The 26,073-nt window shown below is 40.0% G+C and overlaps 1 protein-coding gene across 1 annotated transcript in view; it reads right to left on the bottom strand.

Moving 5' to 3' along the window:
* Positions 1-26,073, bottom strand: part of vwa5b2 (von Willebrand factor A domain containing 5B2) — a 51,013-nt gene that overhangs the window by 15,388 nt on the left and 9,552 nt on the right. Inside the window, exons 2-13 of the mRNA XM_026925398.3 lie at positions 24,249-24,391; positions 22,020-22,220; positions 15,034-15,259; positions 13,007-13,164; positions 9,952-10,083; positions 9,494-9,618; positions 9,054-9,230; positions 8,801-8,911; positions 5,664-5,866; positions 4,571-4,685; positions 3,931-4,116; positions 3,156-3,384 (exon numbers count right to left, since the gene is read on the bottom strand). Coding sequence (XP_026781199.2) covers positions 3,156-3,384; positions 3,931-4,116; positions 4,571-4,685; positions 5,664-5,866; positions 8,801-8,911; positions 9,054-9,230; positions 9,494-9,618; positions 9,952-10,083; positions 13,007-13,164; positions 15,034-15,259; positions 22,020-22,220; positions 24,249-24,387 — 2,002 coding nt within the window. The 5' untranslated portion in view covers positions 24,388-24,391. The remainder of the gene's footprint in view (positions 1-3,155; positions 3,385-3,930; positions 4,117-4,570; positions 4,686-5,663; positions 5,867-8,800; positions 8,912-9,053; positions 9,231-9,493; positions 9,619-9,951; positions 10,084-13,006; positions 13,165-15,033; positions 15,260-22,019; positions 22,221-24,248; positions 24,392-26,073) is intronic.

Below are 26,073 nucleotides of genomic sequence, written 5' to 3'. Positions count from 1 at the left end.
AGTCGGATCATTGCAAGGCTGTTTGGAAATCACACTGAGCAAAGGAATTCTCCATATATATTAATACCTAGATGCTGCATTGGCTTGGCTGCAATGTGGTTACATTTCACAATTATGTATTTTATTTTAGTAATTTCCATGTTGTTGAGCATGATTGCTGGTGATGTACATATATGCGTAGTCTGGACTCTGTACATTTATGGCATTTGGCAGACATCATGCACTTTGACAGAAGGCCATTACTAGAAGTCCTAGATTGTTGTTTATGGTTATTTCACTCATAAATGTTAACAGTTTCTGCATAAAAAGGAACAAACAACATGAATCACATTGCGTTTTTATGTATGGTGCAGGAGAAACAGGAACTGGAATACACTGTAAATCTTTGTAAAAACCAAATGGCTCAGTGGGTAGTCTTTTTCTGATACCTTTTGAATCACTGCTCTGTCGTCTATTTCCATATAATAAATCAGGAAAAAAAACTTTGTATTTTGTTGTTCCAAAAATAAGTTGTACTGAATGTACTGAAAGGCTTTAATTTAGATTTAAGTAGCTTTACCCAGGAATTGCTAGTGTGAACTGAATAAAGTCAGCTCTCATCATAAACATGCAAGTCAAACTTGACAAATATGGTCTATTATGTTATAATATTAATATCATAATATTAAATTATTATTACCGTGTTTTATTAATGTGACTAATTGTGTCTTATGTGTAAGTGTACAGTGCTTTGTATTTCAGTACTGAATACTGCCCCAATATGGCAGATCTTAGGCCGTGAATGACATAAACAGTACTGAATAGCAAATGCGGCATCTAGGTATTTATATCTATGGAGTTTTCCACTGCTAGGCTAATGGATGAAGACAATGCTTCTTTCATCATCTCATCTTTTGTTCATTTATAAGTTTTGTTAGCAGAATTCAAAATGCCAGCTGTCCACTGTGATCAGATCATTTGAGACAGATATTAATACCATGTGTGAATAGGGCCTACTGTATAGGTACAATGAAGGCCTCATATATTAAACAGTATTATTTGAAGACTTTTTACTGATAACTCATATGATTTGATGATTATGAGGAATAGGAATAAATTAATGAATATTCACATAGCTGATACAAGATGAAAACATCCGATAGTAAAGTGCTTACCTAGTTAGCACAAAGTGATGGTAAGGTAGGATTCTGACTTTTGTGTACTATCTACTTGACTAAGTTGGATCTATATTCTTGCCACTAGAATTGTTGTATTGTATATTATTGTTGATTTTGTAGTGTTGCTTGGAAGTGTCTGTTGGTCTATGCTAATTAGTTCTCTCAGGTGGCTAATCAAGAGTAGTTTCAGTCTCCCTTAAGGTGTGAATTGCGGGCAGAGCTTACTAAGATATATTGAAGGTTATCTGCTACACTAGTGTCAAAAGCATATTCTGCAATGGATAGCCGCATAAACTTAGATAGAAAGTGGCAAGTTTAGTAGTGTTTATTTTCTCTTGTTCAGTTAAGTGTTCCCAGTTTCCTCTCAGCCTATTTTCACTAACCCCACTCCTGACTAAGCTGCAGACATGTGCCTCAAACCCATCTCTGTTGTCACCTCTCACAGACCCAGAAGCTCTCATCCACCAACCAGAGGCCGAACTACCAGTAACCTCATCTACCCTCCTCTGTTGTCTCACTCTCAAATGGTGGTGGTAGGTGGGCTCTGGGAATTGCCAGTCTGCAGTAAAGAAAGCTCAGCTTTAGCTTCCCATTACTCTCTTTACTTTCTAGCACTAACTGAGACCTGGTTCTCGCCACAGAACTCAGCTACACTGGATGCCCTATCCTCTGCTTACGCTTTCTCTCACACTCCACGTGAAGCTGGCAGGGGTGGTGGTACAGGTCTGCTGTTGTACCACTGCTACACTGGCTTCCTGTAGCTGCCCGCATCAGATTTAAAACACTGATCACTGATCACTTATCACACCCAGCACTGCACCATGCGCCCTCCGATCCTCTAGCACCGCTCGACTAGTCCCACCACCTCTCAGGGTAAGGAACACATGCATCGAAACTCTTCTCTGTTCTGGCAAATCGGTGGTGGAACGAACTTCCCCTAGATGTCCGAACAGTGGACTAAGTCACTGGCAGTTTTCAAACGACGTCTAAAGACTTACCTCTTCCTAAAGTACTTAAAGAAGCACTTAAAAAAAAAACTTCGTATTGTCTGAGTGCTTGTTACTATATGATCTCCCCAACAGAGTTTTGGACTGATGGTACTCTTAGTCTGTGACCTAGCGAACCAGTATCAGACTGTATTAATTTATAGAGACTTCAAAGCACTTCTGTAAGTCGCTCTGGATAAGATGTAAAATGTAAATGTGAATGTCTATTATTGGGCAGGTTCTGTTGAAACTATATATATTTTATATAGCAGGCTCCAGATGCACAGCAACCTTGACAAGGATGAAGCAGTCACTGAAGATGACTGAAGGAGTTAAATAAAAGTATTCGCCTATAAACTAGAATAATGCTTATTTTTTTGTGAGACTGATTCCACTCATCTGTGGCTGGTGTGAAAATACATATTGATTATTATTGGTGCTGGATTTAAAACACATAAACACACTGCGAAAACAACAAGTGGTGAACCTTTCCTAGGACACCAAATGTTTCAGGGCTGGTGTAGCAGATCCGATTCTGCACATAAGAGAACTCACACCGGAAACAGCGGGTCAGCCTTAAACACCTCTATTTATTGCATCTGGAAACACATGGGACACTTCATTAGTAACAATCACCGTGCTATCCTCCTCCCACACACTCATTTTGAACTGGGAGAAGAGAAGAGGAACTCGAGTGTCTTGCGTCGCCAGCGTCTAATCGCGGTCTGAGGCTGACGTAACTCTCCCGGAAGGTATAGCACGCAACACAGATAAATGTCCCACTTGAAAAACACCTTAATTTATAGTTCCTAGCCCAAAAGAGAAGTTTTGGGAAGTTCATCACGCATATACATATATATATATATATATATATATATATATATATATATATATATATATATATATGTAAAATTATATTTCTCTCTTTCTAACCGGCTACACTGGCCCTGTGTGCAGTCTGTGTATAATATGTATGTGAGCAGAGTTGAAGGTGTATGTGTACATGTGTCACCCGAGTTGCCAATGTTGTCTGTGGCTGGGGCACAGGAAAACTCAGAGGAGATTTCTTGTGAGTTTTCTCTCAGCATATATTCAGTGTCCTCTTCATGCCCCAGTTCTCCTCTTCCCTCTCTCTCAGCCATGGGCACCAGTGGCTGCAGCAGCTCAGATGATCCAGGAGAGAGCTCAAACACTGACCCGAATGAACCATATGGCAAAGGCCTGTTGGCCTGATTCTTCCCCTAAATACAAACATGCACACATAGCTTTAACTCTTTTTCAGTTTGGGTGTAATAACACATTTTACAATTTCAGTATGAGAGTAAAAATACTAAAACTTTTGTACTTGCTTCAATTTCTCCAACAATGTTCAATTTGTTCTAAACCCATAATAATAAAAATTTGAAAACTCGTTGAAAAAACAGTTGAAAAATTATTCATATTCCAATGATTATGTGCAGGTAAAATGAAAGGTTTATGCAAACAGGAAATTATTTTAATAATTTACCATTATTTTCTCAAATGTATTTGAAAGGGGATTTGATTCTATTTCTATAATGCTAAAATTAAGATAAGGGATTTTCATACTGATATACATGATATACAACTGAATTGCTACAAACCCAGTTGATGGCATGGGTCAAGAGCAAATGCTATAAAGAACAAAGTTAAAGGTACACACTGTTACACTCATTTATACACAGACCTTCAAAATATCATCTCTTACATTCACTAAGCTAAGCTGTCCCATTTCCTACTCTCTCTTTCTCTGTCTCACATACACTTACATCATTCTTCTTAATTTTGAAGGCAGAGACATCGTAGAGAGTGCAGTAGCCAATCAAACGGTTCCCTGGATAGAGCGGAGGGATCTCATTAGGCGAGAGGAGAGCCTCCATGCTGTCTGGCACGTACCAGTCAATGCGCACATCTGTCAGCGCAGGTTCCAGAGCTTTCTTCAGACACTTTATCAGCTACAACAAGGCAACCATCTTTAACAAAATGCACTTCACATTTCACATGTAATTAAGCATTATCATCTGACATTGCTGAGCTTTTAACTAAGTTATGGGAATCCCCAGCTCCCCATTTCTATGCTTTAATTGTCTTTTTGGTTGTATACTTTGACATTTAAAAAAAAATTATTTAGAGTTTATATTTTATACTTTTGTTTACATTTTTGAGAAAGAAATGCCTGTTCACTGTTGACTAAACTAATAAAGTGCAAGAGATTTACATATAATGTGTCACTCAATTGCCTCACTGACTGTCATAAGTAATTGTGACATATGAACAGTTTACAAATACACAACATTTGTGCAAAAGAATCTAGCACCAGAATGAAGTATTTTTAGAATTTGTTTTACTGAAACATTTTTTACACACTCTTTCTGTTGTGTCTCCACTAGATGGCAACTGTGCTCTCACCTTTGGCTGCAGCCTCTCATCATCACAGAGAAACTCTGTTCTTCCTCCAGTCAGTTTGGCAACACCGTGAAGGAGCCTCCTGCAGGCCCTTGACCCTAGCCCCAGTCCAAAACATCTACACACACAGACACACGTCAGATAAATCACTCTGTTGACTAAGTAAATTGATGTGTTAGGAATGTTTTTCAACATTATCCCAGTGTCTTTACGCACGCAGGAAGATGTCCGTTTATTGTAGTGTATGAATTTAGAGTCAGTCTAAATTCTTATCTCAACTTATCAACAGTTGTGAGGAAAAGAACATTACCAGACCTGGGAACCCCATGACACACATACTAAACACAAGTGAAGAGCCTCAAATCTTCAAAATCTTCAAGAGTTCAAATCTTTTAAAGCAGGAAAAATGGAGTAGGATCCATGGAGTTGCCAGAACTGAGATTATAAAGATGCTGCATTCCCCCTTATTGCAGATGTGCATAAGGCCTTTTTTTGGCTTTCTCCCTCCATCTTCAAAACTACAGCCCTACTGGGCACACATAGACAGAGTGAGTGAGTAAGTCTTGAGTATTTCTATGGGAATAATCAGGGCCATTTCACTAATTGAATGTCTAAGGAGAGCAGGAGCCAAAGACACACACACTGCTTAGAATTCAGCTCAGGTCTGTTTGGGTTGTAGGCTCTTAAATGTCCTGAGTGCTTATAAATAACTGGCTCTGTTTTGAGACACAGCCAATACCCCCCCAAAAAAATTGGCACTGCACAAAGAATCATCAATAAGACAGTACAATACATACCACTTCAAGCATACATAAGATGCTAACTATAAAGATCTTAATCAACATGAAATTGAGCATACATGCATTATTACTTTTACTCGTGATTGTGAAATACTGACTTTAATTTAATAGAGGCACACATTTTTTTATTTAACAGCGGAACCTTTTTGTGCATATGTATCATTTATGCATTTATACGTGTAACTTGGATGGTGATTGTGTTACATATTTACCTACCAGGAGTTTATCTACAAGTGTTTGCTGGAGATTATGTTTTAATTACTTGGTGTGGCAGGTATTTATGTTTTAGGTGTTACCTGGCATTACAGGCGTTTCTCCTGACTAGTTCCAGAACTTGGCCGACGTTGCCGAGTGAGCCATCAGTGAGGATGAAGAGCTGTCGAGGGCAGCTACGATGAGCAGGCTGGTGGTACACCCAGGACAGGGCCCCCAACAGGTTACTCCCACCCAGATCCGCTTGTAACTTCTGTACATAATCTAATACCTGGGCCATAATAATCTTTTGAATAAAGATAGACAGAGATAAGGATTTATTTATATAAATTCAGACTACTGTAATCAATGCCTTACATAGAGTTTGCTGCCACAGTTTCACTGTTTTCTAATGCTTACTGAATGACATGACAAACTTTTCAGACATCTTGCAAGGATATGTAAGATCGGTACCAGCTTGCGAGATCGGTATCAGCTGATAAAACAAAAACAGGTTTGAAAACAGCCGATACTGATTGATTGATGTCCATCAAAACAAACAAACAAAATAAATAAATAAATAAATGCTTTATGCTTTAGCCATAGGATATGTATTAAGCAATGGATCTGTTGTATGGACATATTTTAACACCAGCTGATGCATGTACCTCACTGTAGGCTAAGGCTGTCAAAAACAAATTTTACTGTTAAAAAACTTTGGAATTTTCATAATATTTACATATTCAAAGGAAATCAATATTTCAGTGTTTAAGGGGAAATAATTTGAAACAGTTGCTGACTCCTCTTGTCTTTATTAGAAAAGTAAGATATGTTAAGTTGATTATTTTCTATTGTTTATTATTATTTGCATCTTGAATATATCAGGAATGCAAGTTCAGTTGACAGTTGGAGGAATAAATCTGTTCATATTTTTGAAATACACTTTGGAAATTTGAGAATACTTCTCATGAAGAATATCAACAGTGCAAACTCCTCCATCTCTCTCATCAATGAGCTGAACACATTCTGTGCTCATGTTGAAGTCGATAATGGCAACGTCACAGTGAGAGCTCCCAAATTCGCAGACACTGCTAACACTTTATTACTTTTTTTCTTTTTTTTTTTTTTGCGCATGACGTGCACAAGCCCTTTTGGTGAGTTAACACCCACTAAGCAACCGGGCCAGATGGCATCCCTGGTTGCATCCTTCAAGCATGTGCAGATGTCTCTCACTCTGTCTACCATTACTGCCTGCTTCAAGAAGTCCACCTTGTGCTTGTACCTAAGCATAACAAGGCAGCATGTCTTAATGACTGGCGAGTTGTAGCACTTCACCTCCCTCATCAGCAAGTGTTTTGGGAAATATGTCAGAAACCTGATCTGCACCATTCTCCCTACCAACTTAGACCTTCTGCAATTTGCTCTCATAACAGATCTACAGATAATGCAATCTTTGCTGCACTACATACAGCCGTCTCTCACCTGGAAAAGAGGAACACCTATGTGAGAATGCTGTTTGTAGTTTACAGCTCAGTGTTCAACACCACATTGCCCTCTAGACTGGACACCAAGCTCAGAGACCTGGGCATGAACCTGTGCAGCTGACAGGGAGATACTAGGTGGTGAGTATAGGCTACAACATTCTTCACCACTAATACTTATCACATGTGCACCTAAGTTCTTTCCTCTACTTACTCTACATCTATGACTATGTAGCTACAAGAACCTCTAACATCATGGTCAAATTTGCAGACGACACGACAGCGATAGGCCTGCTCTCCAACAATGAAGAGAAGGCCTACGTAGAGAAGGTCAGAACTCTTGAACCCCATTTACCCCACATGGTGCCAGGAAAACAACCTCTCCCTGAAAGTGGACAAGACCAAGGAACTAATTGTGGAATACAGCAGAAAACAAGAAGGATCACACACATCACTCATTGTAAACATAGGTGCAGTAGAGAGGGTCAGCAGCTTCAAAGGACCTCACCTGTCAAAGCACACCGGAGCTGTTGTCAAAAAGCACATTAACATCTCTTCAACCTCAAGTGCCCTAAGAGGTTCTGTCTGAGACCCAGAATCCTCAGATCATTTTACACCTGTACTAAACAACAACTGCTGGTTCGGGAACTGCAATGCTCTCGATGGCAAAAACATGTAGCATGTAGTAAGAACCATCCAACATATGACTGGAGGTGACCTTCCCCATTTACCCCACATGGTGCATGAGGAAGGCCTTGAAGTTCATAAAAGACCTGAGCCACCCAAACCACAAATTGCTAACGCTGCTTAGACTCAGAGACAGTTTTTTTCCATAGGCGGTGAGACTGTTGAACAGCAGCACAATATCATAGCCGGACATACAACTGCATCACACATATCTCTGTACTTTTTTCTTTCACTCACCTTTTAGACTTTATCCTGGTTAAACTGTATAAATTGCGATGTGACAAAGTGTAAAGATTAAAAAGGTCATAAAAATAAATATTTTACCTTGTACAGTATATGTGTGTACAGGCTTATGTACAAGCCATCAGTACAGGCAGCATTTTTTATATAGGTAATTCAGCTCTAGGAAATTGTCATTTCTCAGGCAGACGTTCATTTAATAGCTGCAGGTATCTAGGGTGGGTTAATTTTGTATGCAAAAGCTTTAAACAGTGCAGTCAAAGCCAGATTTGCTTTGGCTAATACATGATGCAAAATGTCAAATAGGTCACCATATGGCTGCATGTTTCTTTAGCCCTGGAGCAGCTAAAACCTGATACTGCACTGTCATGGCAACCTGCTGTACCAACAAGGACATGGACTCTTATCAGCATGAAAGGTTGCCTGCAGATAAATGACCATCACACACACACCACAACACTCAGTAGTCATTAGCATAGCTTAAGGTAACCTCTGAAGTATGGTTAGTCTTTGTCAGTAAAGTTATGGAGTACTATGGAGTTTGTGGCAATCTAATAAACAAACCTATCAGTAATAATTTATCTATATTTCTATTTATCTTCATGAGCTGCCTTATACTGTGTGTGTTAGATAAAATTTGAGATAGAGTGGAATATCTCTGGATCAAGAAAGAAAATGAACACTGTAGGGTGGTAAAATAGAGATAAAACTCAGTTCAGGATCAGGACTGGATCTACATTTTGGAGAGGGTAGTTTCATACAGCCTTCTGCTACAGCTCTAGCAATGCCAATCTCCAGTGATTATGGTATAAATGGAAGAAGTGCGCACTTACATCAGTGCAGGGCTTGCTGGAGGCATACAGAGGCTTTATGACAGAGCCAAAGCCAGCAATGTTTACCATTGCGCTACTAGGAAGGCTCTTAATGGCCACCAGCATACCTTCCTGTTTGAGAGAGGAGAGGAGTGGTAGAGATTAGCAGGTAACATCACTTTCAAGGTTAGAAAACATTTACAACTGCCAGATTTATAAGGTCATGTAAAACAGTAAACCAGTCTTCCATGAAAGAGAGATATTTATTCTGCACCTTGATCTTGTTGATGCTGTGCTGCATCATGTTCCCGCTGCAGTTGATGAGGAACAGAAGCTCTCGGCTGGCCTGCTGCAGCTCCAGAGGCTCAGAGAGCAAATCCGGACAAAAGTTCAACATCAGCACTGGATTATTCAACACATCCTTGTGGTAACGCTTTCTCAAAAACTCCAGCTGACGATCAAAGACAGTTGTTAATCACTGCATCAGAACCAAGTTCATAGCAGTAATTTAAATTACCTTACGGAGCAATGTGCTAAAAGCAGTGAGCAGGAATCATTAAAAAAATATATAAGGGTCTTTATTTCTCTTACATACTAAAACATTAGCTTTTGTAAATTAGTGTACTGACCTCTCTGATGTCAAGACACAACACAAGAAAACTTTGAAATAAGAGAAGGTTACTAAAAGAGGCAACACCAAAAGAAGTATTTAACTTTTTTCTCAGGTTCTGCTTCTTTATGGACACGACGAATGAAATCACGGCGGGCACTGATTTGCTGCTCATACTGGCTGAAGGTAAGCCGGCCCCTCTCCAAGATGACCAATGGGCTGTGAGGCTCTGTTAATAACATCAACATTGCTTCATTTAAAATGTGAACGAACTAAGTCTTGGATTTGTTCCCCTATGCTTCCTGACTCAAATTACTGCTCCTAGATAACCAAATACACAAAAGCTCTGGACACGCCAACGTCCTTCTCAAGAATCAATTTAATTAGGGATAGAATTCATGATATTGTAACTGCATAACAAAATAAGGTTCTTAATACAAATAACAACTTGTATATTGTAAATTGTAAACTGTTAACATTTACAAAAAACATTTGGTGATGTAATTATTTATGGTGTATATTTATAGTGTAACTGTATAAGTCTCTAGGTGGCTTCCCTCACCACTGAGGTGCAGGATGATTTCCAAGTGCCGGTCATACAGGTGCTCCTCTGCAAGGGTGATGTAGGTAGCAGAGGCAGACTGAGCACTGGGGTCTGCATCCGCCCGCAGTGCATGGGTCGGGCTCTCTAGACCTGAGTAGAACCAGACAGGTAGGGGGTTGAGAGACAGCCAAGTGGAAAAAGAGACAGATAGGTAACAGTAAAGACGCATACAGTAGATGAAGATCAGTAAAGTGGATGGGGGTACAGATAAGTAAGGATGGATGTAGACAGATGAAGATAGATAGGAGAAGACAGAAAGACAGATGAAGTAATGCCAGACAGGTGGGAGTGAACATACAATTTTATGTTCTACTGACAATTTTATGTTCTACTGACAATTTTATGCTCTACTGATGTCAACTGCAGATATGAATTGCTTGATTTGCAGTTGTATTACAGACCTTGAAAGCCAATATCCTCCACAATATCCCTTTAAGACTCAGAACATTGTAAATTTATGATTTTACATTAGACTAAGACAAGGCCAAGTGTAGGTATGGGTGGTAGGTGAGTCTGATATGCTGGCCTGTGTTAGTTCACAACCCCAGTGTCAGGAATGTGGGCCAGATTGAAGTTCCCTCATCAGCCGATTTAAAGCCGATCATTTGAATTTGTCATATCAGTAAATTTTCTGTTCATGTGTAGTGTCATTCTAACACATATTTGAACAAAGATGGTATGATTAGTGAACAATGCGGTGATTTCATTAGCAACCTACAAGTTCAGGAAATTGTAAAATCAGGCCTTTACAGAATATGACAGGGCGATCTGTGGTCAGCATACTACCATTATTAATTCAGGAAAAAAAGGTAAGCTTTTTGTCATGTAGCAGTACAGTGCCAGGAACAAAAGCAGACAGAAGATGCCCCCGAGGAGCACCATGGAAAATAAAAACAGTGCATTTAATGCATTTGCATGAGCCAAATGCCATTAGCAGAAATGCAACTGCGCATTGAAAGACGGAGCTCTAGAGAGCCCCGTACAGCTTTGTATAGCTCGAGGGAGCCTTGCATACAGAGACAGACAATGATGTGCCATCAGTGGCTGCATCCCATTCTCTGAACTTGCAGCCACTTCAGAAGCTAATGCTGGTAGCTCAACATCAAAGCAGACTGAATATCAGTGTGGAAAAGCAGGAGAACAGCACAGCAATGGCACTAAATGCTTTATAGGCTGGTGGTATGGATGTCTTGGCATAATTTAAGTTGGATGTTTCACCCAATATGGCTGGACAACTGCCTAATAAATTCTGTGGTAAATCCAACCATGAAAGTGGCTAGGCTTTTCCACAATGAACAGAGGTTCAAGATGTTTAAGAGTGTGTTGAATCTGCGACTTGACAAAAGAGCCGGCATACTGGCTGCAATGACGCAGAAACCCTAGGCTTGAGATCAGTTCCCTTAGTAGAGAGACCAGTCACCTCTTCAATACTATAGGTGGATGAAGCTTTGAGTGTAAAGCTGCACTGCATGTAGCCTGTAAATAGAAGAGCTGATATGCTAGTTTGAAAAGCATATGATACACTGGTGAGTGTAATAGGTTTATCACCAGTTTGTTGCTACTGGCCCTTAAGAAAATAATGCCCACAGCAAGAGATACAATGGCCAAACTATGGGAGTCATGGCAACAGGGTGCAACAAATCTAGCAGGTGCAAACAAAGGTAGATTATCCCAGAAAAGGGTGTGATCAAGCCTCTAAAGCACAATTTGCTGAAATTGATGGTGGGATGGTTCTCCCCTTTGCAACACTGGAGCTTAATAACAGGCCTGAGCACTATCTGCAGTAAATCATTCACAGTTTCATTGTTGGCTGCCTAACATAGGAGTCCTCCCCACAGAGATGCAAGACCCAATACAGTTGGTTATACTGACTTCAGATGTGCAGTTACTGATAGAAAACAGGCAATAGAAATAATATATACCAAGGTATGTGTGATAAAAAAAGTAGTTGCAAATATTTTCATGCATGTGACATAGTGACTGACAAGGCCTCACCAAAGTACCAGGCCATAATGGCTGTGATTATGCCTTTCTGCCTGCATGCACGCTTGTGCTAGTGCTAATCAATGAAGCATGAAGGCTTCAATTTCAGTTACAGTGTAGTAAAACTGAGCAGTTCTGTGGCCCTCAAATCCACATGGGAATAAAGACAAAAAAGAATAAAAATAATTGGTTTGATGAGATTTTATACAGACCTTTTTATCACATATTAAGAACAGTATCTATGTGTCTAAACTCTGTCTCTGCCTGAGCCACATCCATTTTTTTTAGCTCACGAAAGGCCATGAACTAATGCTGCTACATTTAAATTTTAGTATGCTATTAATTTCATTAATTTTCTCATTATGTTCCTGAGTAATTTACCATAGTTATTATATGTTTCCTAATGATTACAAAAATTGTATCCATTTATGTAATACCTTTATTGTAGCAGCAAATCATACGGACTTCTATTGTTAAGAACATAGCCCTACATGTATTCAGTCTCCCATGTGTTGGCTTCTCTCTCCATTAACTTCTTTATTCAACACACAGGTTTATTCACTATGTAGATCACTACACTGGGTGACGCATTTGGGCTACGCATGATGAAGTAAATCATCATATCAATGGTGATTTAACACCAGAAACATTTCTGAAGTTTTTGAAATGTGTCCATTTTACAACCACAGAGTTCATTGAGACGTGCAGAAAATGGGAGCCTATGTGCCATGTTGTTATTGTTTTATACTATTTACTCTATTCACTTTCTGTGTTAGGTGAATTAACATAAAAATGTGTATGTTGAAATATATATGCTTACTATCAACTGTTTTAAAAATACGATGATACGGTTTTGCTGCCCATCCCTAGGATCAAGCAAACTGTCTCCAAACTTTCCTGTCCTGGTATTGGATTGTTCCACATTTGAGTTTCATCTATCAGACCAGCCGAGTTGATGGTGGTAGCTCAGCAGAAAGTCATATACCTGGATGATGTGAGCTGCTAAATGCAATGTGAATTAGAATGTTACCTGCAAGTAGACATGCCCCTCGAACCAGCAGCTGAAAGTTGAGCTCATAGGGGGCGAGGTTGGTTGCAGGGCTAGAGAATAGCGAGTGAAGGCAATGCTCATTCATTTCCAGCATCTTCTCCTGCTTACCAGAAACACCCCCAAAACACCTTGTTGCACTTCAGTAGAGGTGGGAGAAAAAGGTGAAAGAAAAAGAGAGAGCCTAAGCGTAGTTATTATTATAAAGGATACCTGAAAATCCTGCTGTCATATTTTTATGCTAAGCACTTAGGGCTCTAACTTAGATCTCTTGTATTTTTTAATTTGTCTTTATTTGGTTTTTTTTGTTAGTTTTTTGTGGCGTGTGGCAATAAAATTTTTACAAAAGTGTCTATATTGTTCATCAATCTTAGTAGAATTCAATAGTTTAGCTAATCAAATTATCAAATATCTCACTGCAGTATTGCATTGCTCATTCATTAAACTCAAACTCTTTTCGGCAGACAGCGAAACCAGTGTGAAAATCTCCTTTGGTTCCCCAAGACACAGCGGTAAGAGACACCCATTGAAACCTGTGCTTCAATTAGGGTCTGTTAGGTGTTAGAGTACCCTGTTACATGTTAGGATACATGATTAATGCTCACTGGACAATGGGCTTTTAACACGTCATTTTGAGTCCCGGCCGGATGCACTGCTTCACTGTGAGTGAATGGTGTGTGGGCAGGGTGAGTTTTACACAGAAAAAAAATCTTTCTTAGATAGTGCACTCTTTGCTTGTCCTGCCTGGATGCACGGCTTCTCTTTATGATGCTTGGTAGACCCCTCAGAGGGACGGAACCTCATTATGATCTTAAATAATTTAATAGCACATGTCACTTTTACTCTGCCATTGAAATAATGTCACTTTACTCTGCCACTGTACATGACTATTTTTTTTTTTTAACCTAATTTACCTTATTACATTACTGCACCATCTCAACCACTCACGCCCAAATATGTGTCTGTTCATGTCTAATAGTGTTTGTACTGTCATCAATAAAGCATTTCAATGCCCAGCGTACCCAGTGTAACTGTGCAAATGACAAATAAATGACTCTTGGCTCTTGACTCTTGACCTGCCAATCAGTAAATCAGGAAGGAACATATCTGACTTGTCAAATTTAAACATATCATCACCATTTGGAATCACTTGGAGGCTGCTGTTGGAGTAATTTGTAAATATTGCAAATAAACCATAAGTATAAAGTTCTGTTTGATTATTTGCATTAATTTCCGAAATTTCTTGTTTATAAGGCTAGCTAACTAGCCATCACTTCCTTGTTCAACTAGCAGCTTAGCTGCTTTTTTGGCACGATATGGCTGACATCATTTTCCCTGCTTCCAACACGTCAACTTCCAGAACTGACTGTTCACTTGCTGCCTAACATATCCCTCCCCTTGACAGTGCCAATAATGTTATTAATCAATAATTAATCAATAATAAATAATCAATGTTATTTACTTTTACTTCACTTGCCAGTGGTTTTATATCCATATATATAGACTGAAATATATATAACTAAAAACTAAAAACAGATGATGAATGCAATTGCGTCTGGTGTAATTGAGTGTAATTGAGATTATTATTATTATTATGGATGTTATGGTCTGCGTTTATTGTAAATAGTTTTACTAGTTTTCTTACAATACTTGTTATAATTATTGATGATACTGGTATTTATATTGATAATTTCAAATCACTTTTTTCAGTTATATTCAAATGTACACATACTGCAAACTCAGATTGATTGTATAGATATACAGTACTAAAGATAAAATGGGTGAATAAGGAAACTGCTGCTGGAACTCGTTTTACTATCAGTTATGTGGTATGCAACTTTGATGGATAATGGCCATTGTTGAAAAAATCTTGATTTCTGGAAGCTCATACCTTACAAAGCTTATTAATTAGTGATATAGCTATTATGCTGCTACACTTGCTTATTCACACATATTTAGATAAAAACTACAAGTAAAAAAAAAACAACAACAAATAAGTAAACCTTCACCTTGTTTCATTTGATCTCCCCCCATTTTCACCTTTGGCAGGTTGCAGCCGATCTCTTACTATGGGTGTGAGCACTGTAGGGTAGATCAGATGTATCGCTCCATTTTCTAAAGTGGAGAGTTCCAGAGTGGTACTGATGACAATAGATACCACCTCCATGGGAGCAATGATCCCTGTTCCTGTGATGAAGTTGGTCCTCTCTAGATCCTCATCCAGCAGCAGATGACCTGAATACAGGCTCACAAAGAGAGCAAGATGCAGGACATTTAACTGGGTCCCCAATTCAATGTAATTCAAACCCAACAGATGTATATTCTACTTGGATTTTTAAAAAATAAATACTTTTACTTGTGTGCATGTGTGTGTGTGTGTGTGTTTAGCCTAGATATCTCACTATTGAGGGGCTCTGTGTGCTCATATGTGCACGTCTATTAGGGCTTAAACATTATAAAATGTTTGTCATCAATAGTGGCGAAAAGAGCACAAATCACACTGAATTGTGTAAAAGTACTACTACTGTTATAATAATTCACTTGAGTAAAAGTTACCATAATTGTTGAAAAATGCATTCCTCAGATATAGAACATTTTTGAATTAGTTGTGTCAATTGTAGACATGTAAAAAAATTATTTGTAAAGTAATTACTCAAGTAGTTTTTCCACCAGACATCTTATTTACTCGTACTTTAGTCATTCTTGATCAAGAACTCAGGAACATCAATCTAAGCTGTATAACAGGGACACTTTGTGAATTTGCACTGGGAGATAAAGTGCTCATAGTTGTCTTCTATTGCTCCCTCTCAGCATGCATTGTGGCTCTCGGTGCACGACATGCCTCTCAGCATGAACAGCGCTACTTCTTGTTTTGTTTTGATCATCGTCCATGTGCATTTTGTTATCAGCTGAGTCCTGTCTCTGCCTGTCTTTTCATTGGTGTGTCTCCCTGTTGTGAACCAATTACGCCCACCTGTTACCTGTTCAGTTACCAATTAGTTTGTCTATTTATTAGTTTGTCTATTTCTACCCTCATTCCCTCATATCTCAGTCCGATATAAAGGCTTTTAATGCCTTTACTGTCTTAAGTCTGAGCCTTGTTTCCAGGTTCTCTGTAATTTCCTAGTTTCATGTTTCCTAGTTTTGTGTTTCCTCCTGCTTCTAGGTAGACTTTCAGGTTTTTGATCTCTGGCTGTTTATTTGATTTATGATTATGGATTTGCCCTCTTTGATGCTGCCTACCTATGTTTCGACCATTGCCTGGAACTATGACAATGACTACTGATTTGCCCTAAATAAAAGGCATGCTGATTTTATGCACTTGCATCCTTCCTCATCTCCATACTGCACATTACAGAAAACCTCGCCAATGAAGAATGCAGCTTCAGAACTAAAATCCAGTAACCCATGCCCCCTCTCTCTCACCATGACGCCATATCTTTCCATGGATTTTTCACTTGACATGCGCACTGGATATTCCGGTGTTGTATGAAAGACTAGAGCTCCACCAAATTTCCACTTTATGGAACATCCACTGTGTCCACGTGCTGCCTTCGCTAAGGATGTCGCTCTACTTCCCTGCTCCATTCAGGGTGTCGCTCCACGTCCTTGCTCATTAGAACACCACATAGAGACAGACAGCTATAGTTTATATCAATATATATATCCACGTTCTGGTATAAGATTCTTTGGACTGATGAAACCAAGATTAACTTGTACCAGAATGATGGGAAGAGAACAGTATGGCGAAAGAAAGGAACAGCTCATGATCCAAAGTATACCACATCATGTGTCAAACATGGTGGAGGCAGTGTTTTGACATGGGCATGTATGGCTACCAATGGAACAGGCTCACTGATGTTTATTGATGATGTGACTGCTAACAGAAGTAGCAAGATGAATTCTGAGGTGTATAGGGCTATACTCTCTGCTCACACTCAGCCAAATGCTACAAAACGTACGCAGCTTCACAGTGCAGGTGGATAATGACCCTAAACCTACTGCAAAAGCAACTCAAGACTCTTTAAAGGCAAAGAAATGGAATATTCTTCAACGGCCAAGTCAGTCACCTGATCTCAACCCAATAGAGCATGCTTTTCAGTTACTGAAGACAAGACTGAAGGTAGAAAGACCCACAAACAAGCAGCAACTGAAGCTGGCTGCAGTGAAGGCCTGGCAAAGCATCTCCAGGAAGGAAACTCAGAATTTGAGTTTTGAGAACATGGGCTCCAGACTTCATGCAGTCATTGACAGCAAAGGATTTTCATCCAAGTATTAAAATTATGGTTATATTTGCAATTATGTCACTTTGTCCAAATACCTTTGAGCCCCTGAAAATGGAGGTACTTTGTTAAAAATGGTTGTAATTCCTAAATGGTAAATGCCATATTTTTGTGGAACCTCTTAAAATAAAGCTGAAAGTCTACACTTCGTTCACATCTTGATTGTTTTATTTCAAATCCTTTGTGGTGGTGCATAAAGGCAAAATCACAAAAGCTCTGTCATTGTCCATACACACACACACATATATATATATATATATATATATATATATATATATATATATATATATATATATATATACAGTGAGAGTAAAAAGTATTTGATCCCTTGCTGATTTTGTTGGTTTGCCCACTAATAAAGAGATGATCATTCTATACTTTTAATGGTAGATGTATTCTAAAATATCAATATCAAATATCAATACGAAAATCCAGAAAATAACTTTAAAGAATATATTTTAATTGATTTGTATTTCATTGAGGGAAATAAGTATTTGATCCCTCTAGCCAAAAGCACTTAATACTTGGTGGCACAGCCTTTGTTTGCAAGCACAGCGGACAGACGTTTGTTGTAGTTAACCACAAGGTTAGCACACATATCAGGGGGAATTTTGGCCCACTCTTCTTTGCAGATCCTCTCTAAATCATTAAGGTTGGTGGGCCGTCGCTTGGCAACTCGGACCTTCAGCTCCCTCCATAGATTTTCGATTGGATTGAGGTCCGGAGACTGGCTGAGCCACTCCATGACCTTAATGTGGTTCTTCTTGAGCCACTCCTTTGTTGCCGTTGCTGTATGCTTCGGGTCGTTGTCATGTTGGAAGACCCAACCACGGCCCATTTTCAACTTCCTGGCAGAGGGGAGGAGGTTGTCCCTCAGGACTACACGGTACATGGCTCCATCCATCTTCCCACTGATGCGGTGAAGTAGCCCTGTGCCCTTGGCAGAGAAACACCCCCAAAACATAATGCTTCCACCTCCATGCTTGACGGTGGGCACAGTGTTCCTGGGGTCATAGGCAGCATTTTTCTTCCTCCACACATGACGAGTAGAGTTTAGGCCAAATAGTTCAATTTTGGTCTCGTCTGACCACAGAACCTTCTCCCAATCACTTTGTACATCTTTGAGGTGATCATTGGCATACTTTAGGCGGGCCTCCACGTGTGCCTTATTAAGCAGGGGTACCTTTCGGGCACTGCAGAATTTTAATCCATTGCGGCGCAAAGTGTTGCCAATTGTTTTCCTGGTGACTGTGGTCCCAGCTGCCTTGAGGTCATTCACTAACTCCCGCTGTGTGGTTGCAGGCCGATTTCTCACAGTTCTCATGATCATTGCCACCCCACGAGGTGAAATCTTCTGTGGAGCACCAGACCGAGGTCTACTGATGGTCATGTTATACTTCTTAAATTTTCTCACAATTGCACCAATGGTTGTTACTTTAATACCCAGCATCTTGCTAATGTTTTTGTAGCCCATTACAGATTTGTGCAGGTCAACAATCCTGTCTCTGAGGCCCTGAGAGACTTCTTTGGTCTTACCCATGTTGGAGAGTTTGGAATCTGTCTGATTGTCTGATTCTGTGAACAGGTGTCTTTCATACAGGTGATTAGTTAGAACAGGTGTCTTCAATTCAGGTAACAAGTTGATTGGGAGTGTCTAACTGGTCTGTGAAAGCCAGAACTCCTAATGCATACTAGGGGATCAAATACTTATTTCCCTCAATGAAATACAAATCAATTAATATATATTCTTTAAAGTTATTTTCTGGATTTTCGTTTTGATATTCTGTCTCTCCTTGTTAGAATACATCTACCATTAAAAGTATAGAATGATCATCTCTTTATTAGTGGGCAAACCAACAAAATCAGCAAGGGATCAAATACTTTTTACTCTCACTGTATATATATATATGGATTCTACAAGATGTTGGAAACATTCCTTTGAGATTTTGGTCCATGTTGACATGATTGCATCACGCAATTCCTGCAGATTTTTTAGGTGCACTTTTATGCCACGAATCTCCCGTCCTACCACATCCCAAAGGTGTTCTATTGGATTCAGATCTGGTGACTGGGAAGGAAACTGAAGAACAATGAACTCATTGTCATGTTCATGAAACCAGTATGAGACAAATTTTGCTTTGTGACATGTGTATTATCATGCTGGAAGTAGCCATTAGAAGATGGATAAATTGTGGCCATGAAGGGATGCACATGGTCAGCAACAATACTCAAATAAGCTGTGGCATTCAAGCAATGATTGATATTAACGGGCCCAAAGTGTGCCAAGAAAACATTGCCCACACCATTACACCACCTCCACCAGCCTGGACAAGGCAGGTTGGGTCCATGCATTCATGCTGTTGGTGTCACTTTCTGACCCTAACATCTGTGTGCCTCGGCATAAAATCAGATTCATCAAACCAGGCTACATTTTTCTAGTCTTCTACTGTCCAGTTTTGGTGAGCCTGTGCCCACTGCAGCCCTCCACCATTGTACAGAGTGGTTATCTGAGTAACTGTAGCTTTTCTGTCAGCTCGAACCAGTCTGGTCACTCTCTGTTGAGCTCTCTCATCAAGGCGTTTCTGGCTGCCTTATGTCCCAGGGTGCCCTCATGTCTGTGTTACCTTCTGGCTCTCCCTTTTAGTTATGCTGTCACAGCTAGTCTTGCTGGAGTCTCTGCTTGCACTCTGCACAAATTGCTGAAAAAGTTAATACTGGCTATGATAGAAAGGTGTCAGAACATACAGTGCATCACGGCTTGCTGTATATGGGGCTGCGTAGCCACAGACTGGTCAGAGTGCCCATGCTGACCCCTGTGCTGACCCCTGACACAGGATGCACTATGGGAAGAAGGCAAGTCGGCAGAAGTAGCGTGATGCCCTGAGCAATGTTCTGCTGGGAAATCTTGGGTCCTGGCATTCATGTGGATGCTACTTTGACACGTACTGCCTCCCAAACAATGTCGCAGACCAAGTACACCCCTTCATGGCAACAGTATTCCCTAATGGCAGTGGCCTCTTTCAGCAGGATAATGCACCCCGCCACTCTGCAAAAAAATTGTTCAGGAATGGTTTGAGGAACATGACAAAGAGTTCAAGGTGTTGACTTGGCCTCCAACATCCCCAGATCTCAATCTGATCGAGTATCTGTGAGATGTGCTGGACAAACAAGTCCAATCCAGTCCGCAACTTACAGGACTTAAAGGATCTGCTGCTAATGTCTTGGTTCCATATACCACAGCACACCTACAGAGGTCTTGTGGAGTCATGCCATGATGGGTCACAATATTAGGCAGGTGGTTTTGATGTTGGCTTATCAGTGTGTACTTACATATACTGTATATATGTATGGTTGGACTGATCACCAACAAGGAGAGAGTAGGAGAGAGGTCAACAATCTGGCACAGAGGTGTCATGAAAACAACCTCTGTCAATGTCAAAAAACTAAGGAGCTAATTGTGGACTACAGGAGGCGGGAGGCTGGACCTCATCATCATCAACAGGTCTGCTGTAGAGAGGGTCAAGAGCTCACAACCTAAGTTTCTTGGTGTCCACATCACCAAGGACCTCTCCTGGGATGAACACACTGATGTGAGCTTCCTTCCATCCAGGACATCCACCACAACTGGTGCATTAGTAAGGCTTGTAGGATCATCAAAGAACCTAGTCCCAACCACAAACTGCTCCAGCTGTTACCATCTGGCATCTGAGGGCCAGGACCAGCAATGACCCTTAGGAGCCTGCAAACTCACTCCCTGGATGACACACTTGTTTTATATACATATATATATATATATATATATATATATATATATATATATATATATATATATATATATGCTGTATATAGACACCTCACTTTTTGTTTGCAATCCATTGTTAATACTGTTTTTCAACCAATTTCAAATGCTGCTATTTATTTCTTTACTCTTTTTATGCTTACTCACTGTGTGAATACCTGTCTTGTATGTCTATATTGTGTCTCTTGGCTATTTTTTTATATACTGCTGTGTTGAGGTGCTGAGGCACAATAATTTTACTTCTTCTGCTATACAGTGGACATAACAACTAAAAACTCTTGAACTTGAAGGTGGGCAAGCAAGTTCTGGATGCACACTCCCACATATTGCATCAATACATATTGAATGTTGCTTCATTACACTTCATGTGAGTTGTGGTGAGAAAACTATCAGAACGTTTCTCATCTGCAAAAAAACATGGTATCAGTGCTATTTATGAATTTTGTCTGTTATACATGTGGTTATATATGTAACCAGAGCTCTAAAACTAAGTGGAGGAACAGTAATTCATCGGTCACTCAGGCTGACGAAAATGGCCAGAGGATGAACATGACATAGTGGGGTCCTTTTATAGGTCACCCATGCCAGGTTATGTCATGAGGAAATTTGTACTTGGCATGGAAACAAGCACATTGGCATCTCTACAAGTTAGAAAGGAAACTGCCCTGGTGGTCCCCCACTTAGTCAAAAGAAAGTCAGTAAGAGACTTACTTAACCATCTGTTTTTCTGTAAAAGATTTGCATAGACATTATTCATGCTTTATCAGTGTTTTGTATGGAAACACAGTGTTGGCTGATTTTATCATCCAAATCATATTTTCAATCTGACACTTGTGTCTGTACATATGCGTATAACTCCAGAGCTCATAAGTGTGTGAAGCCCTAAGTGTGCGAGAGTGTGTGTGTGCCTCACCGTTGGAACACTGTATGTCCTGGGGTGTCCCACCACAGCAGGCCCACTCCTTCCCATGAATGCCGGGCACTGGGCAGCAGTCAGGGCAGCAGTCCTCCAGCTTCCCTCGACTCTGGACCTCTACACTCAGTAGCCTTCCAGAAATGACTGCCTCAAATCCCACCACCACCTCTCGCTCACCCAGTGGGTACACAAACACTCCTGTACCACAAGAGAAAAACAGATCACAGTGCAGACAACTGAGACAGAGTAAGATATAAAATGTGTTAGACAGAGAGTGCCACATGTCTTGCTCTAATCCACCTAAGTCAGCTCATAAAGGGCTTGGTCATTAGCTGTGGAAGTGCTTAAGGTGTATCAGAGCCAAGGACTTGAGAACCACTGCAGCGATAGTGTGTTGGAAGCAATATACACAATACAGCTTGTAAATCTTCTTTTCTCTGATGTTTTAAAGCTGATTCATGTCTTTACAGAATTAGTGATGAAGAACATACTTCATATTGTTCTTGATTCACAATTCAAGTACATAAAGACAAGTCCATGAATATTTCGTTATTGACAAAGTTATTGTTTATTTAGTTTTTTACCACAGTATATTGGAATTGAATTATATTGATTACACTATTGATTAGAATTATATACTGATTAAAGAATGAATATGAACTCAGACTTTCATCTTCAGTTTGAAGGTATTTATATTTAAATCAGGTGCACAGTGTAGGAATTACAGCACATTTTATATGTTGTCCCCCACATATAAAGTATGGAGAAAGGAGTATGGAGAAGGGAAGGAACTGCTCATGATCCGAAGCATACCACCTCTTCTTATGGTGTGGGCATGTATGGCTGCCAATGGAGCTGGCCATTTCACTTAAAAGTAAGCAGATAAATATTTCACTTAAAAGTAAGCAGATAAAAGGTCTTGAGTTGATGTCAAGTGTGGCATTTGCATTTTAATTCTGTTGCCGTTAACTCACAAAGTAAAGTACAAAGAGCTGTCACTGCCAGCGAAGCAAGCTGAAAAAATCAAAACAATCCAATTGGAGAGATGGGAAAAACATTAGCTGTGACCAGGTCAACTATTTGGTACATTATTAAAAAGGAAATAAAAAATGCATTGATGGGCTAAGGATCACCAAAAGGCCCAGAAGACCATGGAAAAGTGTGGTAGATGAAAGAAGAAGTCTTTCCCTGGTGAACAAAGATCCCTTCACAACAGTTGGCCAGGTCAATAACACCCTCCAGGAGGTAGGATGTATGTGTCAAAAGTCAACAATCAAGAGAAAACTTCAGTAGATTAAATACACAGGGTTTACCACAAGATATAAACCACTGGTAAGCCTCAATATCAAGAAGACCAGATTAGAATGCACCAAAAACATCTGGAAAAAAAAAAACTATATAGCTCTGAAACAACATCCAACAGATGAGACAAAGGTCAACTTGAACCAGAATGAGGGGAAGAGAAGAGTATGGAGAAGGGAAGGAACTCATGATCTGAAGCATACAACCTCATCTTATGGTGTAGGCATGTATGGCTGCCAATGGAACTGGTTCTCTTGTATTTACTGATGATGTGACTGCTGACAAAAGCAGCAGAATGAATTCTGAGGTGTATAAGGCTTTATATTATCTACTCCGATTCAGCCAACTGCTTCAAAACTCATTGGACAGTTTTACAGTGCAGATGGACAATGACCTGAAGCAGGTCTATCACCTGACTTAAATCCAACTGAGCATGTATGTTACTTGCTGAAGCCTAAACTGAAGGCAGAATGCCTGAAGAACAAGGCAGAGCATCACCAGGGAAGAAACCCAGAATTGGGTGATGTCTCTGGTTTCGAGACTTCATGCAGTCATTGACTGCAAAGAATTTGCAACCAATATTCAAAATGACAGTTTCATTTATGATTATGTTAGTTTGTCCAATTACCTTTGGTCCCTGAAAATAGGGGGACTGCATATAAGAAGTGCTGTATCTCCTACACTGTTCACCTGACTTTGATGTATATACAGTACCCTCAAATTAAACTGAAAGTATGCACTTTAAGCTCATATTCATTGAATTTCAGTTATTCAATTATTTTCCAATTATTTAATTTCAATTCCAATATATAGTACAGTGGTAGACAGCTAAAATAACAATAACTTTGTCAATGTCCAAATATTTATGGACCTGATTGTACATTATATTTCTTAGCGATGGTGAGTGTGAATGTGTGTGTTCACCTTCCACAGGTTTGGGGTCAGTGTTAGTGTATTTCAAGTGTGCTGTGATTCCCAGCGAACAGCCATTGGCACAAGACGTGATGCGAGAGCTCTTCAGCAGCAATGGAGCCCATGTGTCACGGTTTCTCAAGCCTGGCATCTTCCTTTTGCACACACATATAAAGAACTGCAGTTATTTATCATCCATGAATGACTATAGAAAAACATATATAATTCATTCATTTATTCATTCATTCTTTCATCCATTTATCTTCAGTAAACACTTTATCCTATACAAGATTGCAGTTGAGCTAGTCCCAGGAACACTGGATGCAAAGAGGTGATAGGACACCAGTCCTTCGCACAGCACCATGCACACACACATTCCCACACACATTCCCACACTTGTGTATAAGTGTGGGAATGTGTGTGTGCATTGTGCTGGGCGAAGGACTGGTGTCCTATCACCTCTTTGCATCCAGTTTTCCTGGGATCAGCTCAATTTACCCTGAATTCACACTGGACTCATAAGCTTCATGTCAAGGGCTGTTTTGGCAACTCTGGCATTCAATTGCCAGTTATGAGTAGGTGAATTAAAATTTTTTTGTGTTTAAAGTTTAATAATTTATGAAATAAACCTACTTCGAGAGCTACCAGAATTCCGACAACCACACCCAAAATGCAGCTGGACTGAAATGGTTTTTTAAGATGGAACTGAATGGAGGCGTGACACGACATGTGACATGATGCTACACTTGACATGGCATGTCTGGAGTGAATTGGCTTTTGGAGCAATTTATCCTAGCCAGTCTACCTAACGGTAAGTTTTTGGGAGGTTGCTGGAAAACAGCCTTAGATTTAAGCATAATGAATTTTATCACAGCAAGCTGATATATTAACCAAATAAACTGACTGTGCTGTTCCTTCTCAGTTAATGAACTCGCAGTTAATAAACTCGCTGCAACTCGCACATCTATCAAAGATGGTGAGAACAGAGTCACCCTCAGAAAATGTGCTCCAGTAACCATGAAATGTTTTTTTTTAAACTGCCCTCACAGACACACAGACACACAGACACACACATGCTGCCCAGCAACCATAAGGAAGAGATGATTGCAGTGGCAATGTACATGTAAATCATTTGCAGACCTAAAGTGCACAAACACAGGCAGCTTAGTAAATCAATTATGGCAATACACTTGTGATATGTGTGCATAGGGGGGCATAATGGCTTAGTGGTCAGCACGTTTGCACCTCTGCGGTTGGGGGTTCGAATCCCACCTCCTCCCTTTGTGCGTGGAACTTGCATGTTCTAACCAGGGTTGTAAGATGATTCGCATTTCCAAATTATTAGTGGTGTGTGTATATGACATTGTGTCCTGCGATGGGTTGGCACCCTGTTCAGGGTGTCCCAAGCCTTGTGTCCCAAGTTCCCTGAGATAGGCTCCAGGCTATGGAAAATGGATGGATGGATTTTATATGTGTGTGTAGACACACACACACACACACACACTGATCAGCCATAACATTAAAACCACTGACAAGTAACATGAATAACATTGATTATCTCATTACAATGGCACCAGTCATAACCCTGTGAGATATATGAGGCAGCAAGTGAACAGTCCATTCTCAAAGATGTGTTGGAAGCAGGAAAAATGGACAAGCATAAGTTAGTAAAAATGGGCAACTTTGACAAGGACCAAATTGTAATGGCTAATGAATGGGTCAGGGCATCTCCAAAATGGCAGGTCTTCTTGGTATGCAGTGGTTAGTACCTACCAAAAAGGGTTCAAGGAAGGACAACCGGTGAACTAGCGACAGGGTCATGGGTACCCAAGGCTCA

The sequence above is a fragment of the Pangasianodon hypophthalmus genome, chromosome 21 (assembly GCF_027358585.1).
Source record: "Pangasianodon hypophthalmus isolate fPanHyp1 chromosome 21, fPanHyp1.pri, whole genome shotgun sequence".
NCBI classification, from domain to species: Eukaryota; Metazoa; Chordata; class Actinopteri; order Siluriformes; family Pangasiidae; genus Pangasianodon; species Pangasianodon hypophthalmus.
This window is presented reverse-complemented; position numbering and strand designations above follow the sequence as displayed.